This window comes from Triticum aestivum, chromosome 7A (assembly GCF_018294505.1).
Source record: "Triticum aestivum cultivar Chinese Spring chromosome 7A, IWGSC CS RefSeq v2.1, whole genome shotgun sequence".
NCBI lineage: Eukaryota > Viridiplantae > Streptophyta > Magnoliopsida > Poales > Poaceae > Triticum > Triticum aestivum.
Genome location: NC_057812.1, coordinates 27,610,560 through 27,621,779, shown reverse-complemented (window position 1 = coordinate 27,621,779; position 11,220 = coordinate 27,610,560). Strand labels below are relative to the sequence as shown.

Below are 11,220 nucleotides of genomic sequence, written 5' to 3'. Positions count from 1 at the left end.
TACATGTATTGATGTTGAAACTGATGGGTGGGATCCACCTGTCAGGGGCCACATTTCAAAAAAGGCGACAATTATCAGTGTAACATTTTAAAACCTATCTCCACTACTATTAAACAATCAAACAAAAAATTTCTTACATGCACCCCGCAAAACGTATACAGACACATCAGCACCACAGGATGAAGCCCACACGACCCAATCCAACAGTCATCATTAATTTATTCAAGATCTGGTATGCGCTTAGCAGTTTCAATAGACTGACCGTACTCCACAAGAGGAAAATATGAAACTCTCCGTCCCGCATCCGCAGCCCCTCAAATCACGCTAATCTAACCATCTAACCAACTCGCAAAAAAGGAAACCGAACCTAATCGTGTCCCTGGCCCCACTCCCTGCCTTTCCTCGCCACCGCCCCAGACGAAGCTCAGCAGTCCTGTCGCCTCCCTGCACGGCGGCCTGGATCCCTGCATCGCATCGTCGCCTCGCTGGACGGTTCCCTCGCCGTCCTGCACCGCATTGAGGCCTCCCTGCCGGCCTCCCTCGCCGCCCTACACCGCACCGTCGAGTGGGCGGCCGCTCCTCCTTCACCTACAATCAAATATTCACGGATCGGCCAGGCTACAACAAGATTATTATGCATCATCTGCCTGAGTTCTGGAGCAGTAGGCAGCCCCATCAGATTGGCCAGGTATGATTTCGACGGCAGCCCCATCAGATTGGCCAGGTATGATTTCGACGGCCAATGAAGACCCACCTAACAAGATACAACCTCACCTTCGTTTCTAATATCCGTCCGACAGATCGCCAGTGCCTAGGAGCCTGCTCTGGCACCCGCGCCGCCGCGCCCGCCCTGAAATTCCCCTGAACCAGCCAGCCACACGCAACTATAATTCTTCCCTGCACTTCTTCAGGTTCGACTTCTTTGACCTGTTGCAACATTAGTCAGGATTAGAATTTTGACAACAGAGTTCGAAAAAATAAATAGTTGCACAGCAGAATGCTATAAGCCGTTCGTTTTACATCTCATTAATGGTTTTCTATGTTGAAAAATGATGAATGCAGGGCCTAACGTCCAAATTTCAGGGGTTAAGGTACCCCAACTCAGCAGAATACGTGACCCATATTGCACAATTGAAGATGGTTAGCTCGTCGATTTAGGCCCTGTTCGGTAGTCGCCCGCTCCCGGAATCTGCGGAGCAGGGGAAGTGCAGCTCGGTCGTTTTGAACTGCAGCTCCGCCAACTCCGCTCCTGGAGTTGTGGAGCGGAGTGGTACCGAACAGGGCCTTAATTATGTTGCAACTGTGTCGACAATGTTTATTTGACCGTACATTCGGGTTCTCTTTCCTTTGTTCAGGTATGCAGCCTTTTACTGGCTCAAATCAACTTGAAAAATACGCCGGATAATGATAAGAGAGGCTCTGTTGAACCTGTTACTCAAAACACTAAAAATCTGCAAATTACTTTTGTCGATCCTACGTCTACTACAATACCTACATTGTTATGCTCTACTAATCTTATGATTTTCTATCCTGGGCAATGACCAGACAAATGATCCATACATGATGACGCATCAAGATGTAGCTTTTGAATCGTACCAACTTGGACGCAATACTCCCATAGCAAATACTGATGAATACATGAATTTTGTTCTTAGAGAATGCATGCATCTCTAAGATAAGGAATTTAGCTCTATACAGGATGACCCACCAAGATGGGTATTAAAGAGAGCTACAACTTATTTGGAACATGATATGGTGAGCCTCAGTTCCGTACATATTACTATTAATTCAATCGGGGACGGATGTTTGTATAGATGGGACCTAAACTAAAAAAATGCCTATTTTCAGATATTCGTTCTAGCTGTTGCATGAATAAACATTGAAGACTTTATTGGTACCTAGCAGTTAAAAATACCAAGGTGCAGTGTATCCAGGTGCTCGACTCGCTAGGCCCAGGAATGCACCGTAAAGACCTCACCGCTATGGTTAGTTATTAGTCCGACTGCACCATCGTTTGATAAGACCATAATGCGGTGGAGAATCACATGGGCAGATGACCCCCTATGGCGGCAGGAGACAGAGTCCTCTTATTTCTTATTTGGGGGACAAAGAATGCAAGGGTAAGAACACCTTACTGCTGGTGAAGGAATGCTTAGTCCGTGGCTGCTGTATGCACAGATGCATGCCCTCTTGCCGGCAAAACAGCAGCAACAGTCACCTCTGGTAATTGCTCTTACTTAATATATTTGCAGTTGTGTCTCTGAAATATATTTATGGGTCAAATTCAGGATCAGGCGAGGCATGTAGACCTCGGAACTATGTACGATATTTTATACCAATGGTGTGTTGAAATCTTATTTATGAATGAACTGGATTGCTAATTTGCTATGCAGTACTAATAATAATACACTGAACTTATAGTGCTTGCATGTTATAATTCCCCTCTAAGGAAATTTGTTTGCAAGTTATAATTTATAGTGTAAGTTTAAATGTATCTTTGGATATCACCCAAATCCAGCAGGCTAGCACTAGCATAGGCAAGATTAACTCTACTGAACCCCGACGTGAGCCACACAATAGAGTAACCCAACTCGACTAAATCGCAAAACATAAGGAACCTTTATCCAACTGAGCTGTTAGCATTACATGGTCGCCATGGCCTGAAGGATGTTGGAGGGAATATGATTGCCATGGAGGATGTCACCCGCAAACTCTTACACATCAGCATGGCCTTAACATAGTTTAGGACCCGGCTCTTATGTCTTCTGACCGCTTCAAATTCCTCATGGCAGGACATGCTATCAGTTCCTAGAAGAAAGTGGTGGTCGAGTAGGAAGAGGGAGGAGATGCAAACATCACTGCTAATCCGACCAGTTCAGGAAACACATAAAGATAATATGTATCCTTTGAGCAATAGGATCAGCTTCATGTCCATATGGTCACTACACATGCCATGCAGGCGGCAAGATATGGGCATGTCCATCAACGACTTCGATGACGGCGAGATCAACGTGGTGCAGCACAACTCTGTCCGAGTCAGCAGCAGCGAATTGTTTCTACGGAGGTCTAATCCTTTTCGGTACCAGTCAAAATCCAACTTTTTATTGCTATTTCGCAATGCACTCTTGTGTGCATAATTATTTAAAACTGAAAACATCTGGAGTACACCTTATCCATTCTAATTCTAAAGACTAAAGAAGTTGCACTTCCTGCTTCCAGAGCGTAAAATGGTGCATTTGAATGATTGTTTGTTGGGACTAAGCAGATTTAGCATATCCTTCTTTTCATGTACATATCCTAATAGGTGAGAGCATCAACGAGATTTGGTTGATCTATCATGAACAGGTTTAGTATATATATTTTTGCAGTACAATGCTTGCGGTAAGACATCTAAGAAATATTTGGAGTTGCCGACTAAGGTAATCTGGAAGTTTGAATTAGTAAACAAATATACCCAACCATCACTTCAAGGAAATGCTCCATAGACAACTACATGGATTTCTTAGAACAATAAAAATATTGTACAATGCATCTCAGAATCAAAACATACTCTTAGATTCAGACTCTTGTTGCTCCCATCCCCTTTCGGCACCTCCTTCTCCTTCAGAAAATCTGAACCATTCAGGGCTGCATCATCAACAAAGGCACCAACTAAGAGGATGAAAGGAAAATCATAGGCTTGGAAGAAAGCTTACTCATTTTTAACTGGTCGGAGAACAACCGTCTGTGAGTTGGCGAGCAGGGACCTCCAGTCTCAGACCTTCCCGACCCCATTGGCTGCCGCGACACACGAGACACAACAACGGCTGCGGCCGCGAAGGCAGCGCCACACGGAACACACCATGGCTCCTGAGCAGCTAACCCTAGGCGATGAACATTGCACACAGTGAGGCTACGCACCGATTTGACGGGGACGAGTAGGCGGCGGGGTCGGAGAGACTAACCTGGACCCGTACGAGCGAGGAGAAGCATAGGGAGGGCCCCGAGCAGCAGCACATCCATGGAAAGAAGGAACCGGAGGTCGCGAGCAGCAGCTGCTCCTGCTCCAGACTGAATCGAACAAGCAAATAAAGATGGTGTCGGAGAGCAGAGCGTCCGGATCGAGGGGAGAAGAAGAGTTGGAACCGGACCTTGATGGCGTCTCGAGCAGGGGGGAGGGAGGATTCATGGCGCGCGGGATAAGGTGGAGACGCTCATGGCGGCGACAAAGAGTGCATCAGGAGGAGGGAGGGCCCCGGTGTCGCCGGCGAGCATGCCGAGCTCGAGCGCCTCCTCGAGCACTTCGGGGATCGGATATGAAGAAGGGGCGGGGCGGGGAAGAGCATGGGCCTACGTGTCCGCCGACAATGGTGACGAATGGGAGGGGCGGCCACCAGAGAGTGCCGGCTGTGGATGGGGGATCTAGCGTGTGGCAACAGAGGAGGAGGTAGGAAGGGAAGAATGGGGAAGATAAGAAATGCCAGGGAGCTGAGGAAGGTTGACTGAGTATTTTAGCTGACTGAGTTTTTTTAATACTACTCCCTCCTTCCATATATATAGGACATAGCATTTTTTAAGACCGTCTTTGATTATTGACAAGATTAATAGTACATGACATGCATCATGTAAAAAATATATCATTGAAAGCTCCTTTCACACACGAATTTAATGATGTGCTTTGTGTAAGTTGCATGTCATATATTATTGCCCTAATATTTGGTCAAAGTTAGCCTCGAAAAACGTATTAGGTCATATATAGATGGAAGGGGGAGTACTACTTCTTACTAATAATACTTCTATTAGGCAGTGACCAGTGAGGGATTGTGAGTGGGTGCGTCATTGTCCATACAAAAAAGAATTATCATCGATTATTTATTATAGGGCATGTCCAATTCACCTGCGTGGGTGAGATTTTTTTTTCATCATAGCTTGTTACAGTCATGATCATTTGATGATTTTAAAAGTATTTTAATACAAATATCAATAGAATTGATAAAAAAATATTGAGTAGATTTAAGTTTAGTAATCATGCAGATCATCTTGTGGTATGTGGATGGTATATTTTATGAAGTACTTCACAAGAGATATTTTGTCTGACACTCCACAAGTATTTTTTGATGTGTATCATTATATTTATTCTATGTTGTATCACTATTTAACTCTAATACAGTATTATTTTAATAGAATTATATGACAGATTTTAGAACAAAATCAGTTGTCATTTTAGCGGACTCGGAATTGAATGATGATGATAATGATGATATAAGAAATCGAGACATGGAATAAGAAATCGAGACATGGAAGATGACGTTCAGGGTGCCACAAATCACATGGATTGTATGATTCTTGGATAGACCCTCTGAGAACCTCAAAACATCAAATACATTATCAGAAGTTGAGCTCATCTCGCAATCATTTACCCTTTCAACGTCTCTCAATCCAACAAATGATGACTTATTGGATGAAATTTGATTTTTTATCAGTATGGTTGATGATGTCGCTCTACTAGAGTGAGACATATTTTTTTAGTTAATTTTGAATTCCAATAAATTACTACTCTGATGTCATTATAACTGAGAGAATTCTGATTTTACATTAGTGAATGGGTGAAAAGGTCTAATCTTTATCCTATTAGTTTAAATTGAGACAAGTAAAAAACATACGAGACAATGATGAATACATGGATGTTGACTGATTTAATATGTGTGTAGGGATACTAGCGCGCCACGAAGTCCAGCTATTTAGAGACATTCCATCTCACTATATGGATCTAAACTTTTGTATAAGTTACTAGAGTCACATATTACATTTTGCCTCATATCACCAATGTTTTCTTATTCTTGTCTTAGTCGATGTGCCAGTATGCACGAGATAGTCATCGTGACAATATGGACATTGGTAAAATGAAAATTAGATTCAGAATATATGTTTTTTATTATAGATTATGATATGTGCCTTCGATCACAAATATGTCACACTTTTAGAAATACAATTTGAGTGACTTGACAACATTTTGTAGCAATCTAAAATTTTGAATAAATATTATTTTAATATTGTACCATGTGAATTTATTTTGTTTCAGACGTGCGTTGCACGTGCATGCTTACTAGTATATAAAGAAATACGAAAACCTATATATAAAAGAGATGCGCAAAAGTTCAAAAAAGGAAAACCGGAAGAAGGCCAGGATGTGTCTTAGAAGATAAAAGAAATACGAAAAAAACGCATTAAAAAAAGGACAACAAAAATGGTTTCTAATGTATAGTATAAAAATGTTCAAGCATTCTCTTTACCCAACGGAGAGTCGTAGCGTAGTGGTTGCCGCTTCTTTCCATCTGGTAGTACGTCGCGTTTTCGAATCCCTGCGGGCGAGCGAAATTATTTTTTGCTGGTTTTGAGTTTTTTCCGCAAACAAGGCTCTTTGTGTGATTAAATATAAACTAAGGGGTTTTTCTGTAAAAGAAGATGCCACGTCAGTCCCTGAAAGGCGGGCCCCGCTGTCAGTTTCTCCGTCAACACGTGTTTATACGTCATTTAGTCCGTTCTGCAACGTCTCACCTCAAAGTTGGTACTGACACGTAAAAATTACCAAACTTAGTACCGATCTGCTTCTAATGCCCCAATTGTAGTACTTCTGTGCAATTAACTCCCACATCCAACACCCGCCATGGCAACAGATAAGGGGCCGCCGAAACGATGGTCGTGTTTCCCCCAGCACGCCCGGCTCCACCTCACCTTCCACTTCGTTGAACTGGAGGTAGTAGAAGCCATCCCCATGGATGGCGTGCCCCACGGTCTACAGTTGCAAGCCGCTGGTTGGGAACTGGGCAGTCGCGTGGCCGTCCTCCTTACACAACACACAAAGAAGCTTGAAGTCGCGATGCGGTTGGAAGTGACCCATGTGACCACAATGGAAGCATTCCGGCCCGTCCACGCCTTCCACCGGGGTTGGGCATCCGTCGTGCCATCGGAAGATGAAGGGAGGGCCAGCACTACCTATGGCGGCGCCATTGCCAGCCGCGCCGCCGGCTTGTGCTTCGGCTTCTTAGCAAACGGGTTGCCCACCTTGTCACCGCAGTGAGGGTGTTGCATCTCTTCCTCTTGAGCTCCAATCTCCACCTCTTGTGCTACTCTTCCTTCTTTTTCTTCTTCTCTTGCTGCTTGATCCACCACTAAGGCCCCCCATGGATCATCGCCCTATGGCTGTCGTGCTCGTTGGCCTGAGCCTGCGTGTGCAGATCTAGCAAAAGTCTCCTCTCCGCCTCCGGATGCAGCTGCGCCATCAAGCGGCGGGGGAGGCGGACAAGGTGAAGAAGAAGCACAAAGTGACTCTGCCACCGCACTTCAGAGGGAGTGGCTAGAAAACCTAGTTGAGGATCCACCTCTCCACGCCGCAACCACGACCACATATAGTGGCACTCCTCAAACCGGCCCACACCTTGGGTCGGGGCGACGATGGCTTGGGCAGCCACACCCCATCCGACATGCCAGAAGCATGAACTAAAGGGGTGGCAGGAGACTGGGCCTATGCATGGGCTTGGGCCATCCGTCTAGAAACCCCATCGGGCCCAACTCTAGGCACAAGCAGTACGCTACCCTTGCTCTACGCCCCCACGAGCTCGTCAGGCGGCACCCAGGGCAAGGCCAGTGCGGCACACGGCGACATCGGCCGTTGGACTCATTTTCGTTGCTTCCTTAGCCCATCAATGATGCACCCTGAAGTATCTTCAGTTACTTTTACTTGACCATAATGTATCAATCCCTAGAACTCAATGGTTTTGATGAATATCTTATTGATAATTTGATAGTATTCATGTTAGAACATGTTGATTGGTCTGGTCCTTGGTTCCCGCATGTAAACAAGTTGATTGATTGAGAAAGCTAAGGGCATCTCCAATGCCGACCCTCAAATCACGCGCATGCGTACAGGTTGTGCTGTCCGGATGTGTTGTGTCATCCAATGTGGGCCTATGTCGGTCTGCAGGGCAGTCCGGGCGCACTTTTTCCCGCAAACCGGAGACAACCGGGGGGAAGGGGGCTTTGCAAGCGTCCGGACAGCACCCGCGCCCGCTTCTGACCACCCTGGGCCACCCAAACCCCTCCTCCCTCGCCGTGTGTGTTCCCTCCCGGCACCAGCTGCCTGCATTCATGCCAATGTGGAGTGGCCGCTCCACATTGAAGCCGGTTCAGAGAGGAGGCAACCTCTGACTGCCTCCGCCATTGAAGCGGGGCACCGGCCGAGGGTGCCGCCCACTGCATGCCCGGCTGAACACGCCTCCTCGCCGCATTCAAACGGATGTAGACTGCCCGCCTTCCTCCCTTAAACCCATGCGTATGCCGAGATACCTACTCCGGCCACACGTCTGTTCACAAGCCGGTCGACAATAAACACAACGCCGGTGGACTCCTCGTGTCCGCCCTCTATTTAAATGATGCCAGATGATGGGAAAGAACCGCATCACACCTCTGAAGGAAATATGCCCTAGAGGCAATAATAAATTTATTATTTATTTCCTTATTTCATGATAAATGTTTATTATTCATGCTAGAATTATATTAACCGGAAACATAATACATGTGTGAATACATAGACAAACATAGTGTCACTAGTATGCCTCTACTTGACTAGCTTGTTGATCAAAGATGGTTATGTTTCCTAACCATAGACATGAGTTTTCATTTGATAAACAGGATCACATCATTAGGAGAATAATGTGATTGACATGACCCATTCCGTTAGCTTAGCACATGATCATTTAGTTTACTGCTATTGCTTTCTTCATGACTTAAACATGTTCCTGTGACTATGAGATTATGGAACTCCTGATTACTGGAGGAACACCTTGTGTGCTACCAAACGTCACAACGTAACTGGGTGATTATAAAGGTGCTCTACAGGTTTCTTCAATGGTACTTGTTGAGTTGGCATAGATTGAGATTAGGATTTGTCACTCTGATTGTCGGAGAGGTATCTCTAGGCCCTCTCGGTAATGCACATCACTATAAGCCTTGCAAGCAATGTGACTAATGAGTTAGTTGCGGGATGTTGCATTACGGAACGAGTAAAGAAACTTGCTGGTAACGAGATTGAACTAGGTATTGAGATACCGATGATCGAATCTCGGGCAAGTAACATACTGATGACAAAGGGAACAATGTATGTTGTTATGCGGTTTGACCGATAAAGATCTTCGTAGAATACGTAGGAACCAATATGAGCATCCAGGTTCCGCTACTGGTTATTGATCGGAGACATGTCTCGGTCATGTCTACATAGTTCTCAAACCCGTAGGGTCCGTACGCTTAAAGTTCTGTGACGATCGGTATTATGAGTTTTTGTGTTTTGATGTACCTAAGGTAGTTCAGAGTCCCGGATATGACCACGAACATGACGAGGAGTGTCGAAATGGTTGAGACGTAAAGATCGATATATTGGATGACTATGTTCGGACACCGGAAGGGTTCCGGGAGGTTTCAGACATATACCGGAGTACCGGGGGTTACCGGACCCCCCCAGAAGCTATTGGGCCTTATGGGCCTTAGTGGAGAAGCAGAGAGAGGGCAGCTAGGAGGTGGCGCGCGGCCCCCCTTGCCCCAATCCGAATTGGACAAGGGGAAGGGGCGGCAGCCCCCCTCTCCTTCCTTCTATCCACCTCCTCCTTCCCCCTTCTCCTTCTTGGAATAGGAAAGGGAGGGGACAAACCTACTTGGAGTAGGATCCCCCTCCCTTGGGCGCGCCTCTCCCTTGGTCGGCCCTCTCCTCCTCCCCCCTTTATATACGGGGGCAGGGGGCACCCCAAAGAGACAACAATTGATCTGTTGATCTCTTAGCCGTGTGCGGTGCCCCCCTCCACCATAATCCACCTCGCTTATATCGCAGCGATGCTTAGGCGAAGCCCTGCGTCGGTAGCTTCATCAAACATCATCACCACGCCGTCGTGCTGATGAAACTCTCCCTCGAGTTCTACTAGATCGTGAGTTCGCGGGACGTCGCCGAGCTGAACGTGTGCTGAACGCGGAGGTGCCGTACGTTCGGTACTGAAGATCGGTCGATCGTGAAGACGTACGACTACATCAGCTGCGTTGTTATAACGTTTCCACTTAACGGTCTACGAGGGTACATGGACGACACTCTCCCCTCTCGTTGCTATGCATCACCATGATCTTGCGTGTGCGTAGGAATTTTTTTGAAATTACTACATTCCCCAACAACCTCCGCTTCCCGTTTCCTCCTTGAACAATTTTCTTCATGGCATCTTGCGAGCAGGAAGAGGACTTCTCCGGCATAAAAGTCGGTTGGGTGGCCCGTCGAGCCCGCAGGTCACGAGCCAGGCAACTGTCTGTTCCACCTCCATCGACGCTCTAGGCCGATGTAGGCCAGCTCACGGAGGCTGAAGCTCCAAGCCGGCATGTTGTTCAGCTCACCAAGGAGTGGCGAGTTGCTCCAGTCCGACACGAGGGGGGAGCACGATGGCACGGGTATCGTGGCTCCCGTGGACAACGCCGTGTCATACCGCGCCATCCGCCGTCAACGCGCGCATAACAGCACCCTACCAGCAGAGAAACGAGTCGGCTACGCAGGCATCGACGAAGCGGTGGCCAATACATCCGCGCCCGCCGCCATCATCGAGGAGAAGTAGAACATGGGAGGCCGCCGCCGAGGCGACACCAGTGTACACAGCCGGTATCTTTCCCTCTGGTAGGCCACCGTTATCCCTACCCAAAAACCAACCCTGATATGTTGAGCATAGGGCACCCTTCCCCTCAGGCTGGAGCATCAGCCGGCGGTTCCACTCCTATGAGCGGTGGGGAAGCGAGCCGCCTTTGCGATGAAGCATATACCTCCGAGGCTCATGGCTACCGGCCACGGGGAAGATAACGGAGATTCACCGCGGCCGGCCGTAGACTAGTTAAGAGTATCCATGTCGTCGGAATAAATATCCGCCGGCGCCGGCCGTTGACCCGTTGACTAGTTTCATCTTAGCCTGGTATCATTTTTAGGTAAAAGAAACGTCAAAAATATAATGAATTTCTTCTGGTTAGTATAAAACTTGCTGTGTTTGTATGTATTTCGTCCGATTAGTTTAAAGAGTGATTAAAATGTATGCGAGCAATGTTGGATGCATCAGTGTCCGCGGACTGGTCCCCAGTCCAGGGACGAATTCAGGATAATATTTACGGGTCGAAGCATGCATCAAATCTTGTTTCCGCATGTCCGCGGACACGTCTGAGCACGAGCAC

At 46.9% G+C, this 11,220-nt stretch overlaps 1 protein-coding gene and 1 long non-coding RNA gene across 10 annotated transcripts; one reads left to right on the top strand and one right to left on the bottom strand.

The window, feature by feature from the left end:
* Nucleotides 1-203: 203 nt before the first annotated feature.
* On the bottom strand, nt 204-4,479 carry LOC123149476 (uncharacterized). 8 transcript variants are annotated; one of them, XR_006474701.1, is made up of 7 exons: nt 4,131-4,469; nt 3,945-4,050; nt 3,696-3,863; nt 3,551-3,612; nt 2,647-2,808; nt 775-927; nt 204-588 (listed from the first exon to the last, which is right to left on the bottom strand). XR_006474701.1 is itself a non-coding variant. In XM_044569131.1 (6 exons), the coding sequence occupies exons 2-6, from the start codon at nt 4,000-4,002 to the stop codon at nt 908-910; spliced, it is 459 nt and encodes a 152-aa protein (XP_044425066.1). In that variant the 5' UTR covers nt 4,003-4,050; nt 4,131-4,479; the 3' UTR covers nt 204-907. The 8 variants fall into 8 exon arrangements, 5 of the variants coding, with proteins under 5 accessions (XP_044425066.1, XP_044425063.1, XP_044425065.1 ...); XR_006474699.1 differs by having other exon boundaries at nt 204-927; nt 4,131-4,472; XM_044569131.1 differs by having other exon boundaries at nt 204-927; nt 3,551-3,627; nt 3,722-3,863; nt 4,131-4,479.
* Nucleotides 1,075-2,981, top strand: LOC123149477 (uncharacterized). Of its 2 annotated transcripts, none has more exons than XR_006474704.1 (3): nt 1,075-1,355; nt 1,546-2,223; nt 2,793-2,981. It is a non-coding gene; the product is annotated as an uncharacterized lncRNA (long non-coding RNA). The 2 variants fall into 2 exon arrangements; XR_006474702.1 differs by lacking the exon at nt 2,793-2,981 and having other exon boundaries at nt 1,077-1,355; nt 1,546-1,755; nt 1,849-2,653.
* Nucleotides 4,480-11,220: the final 6,741 nt, after the last annotated feature.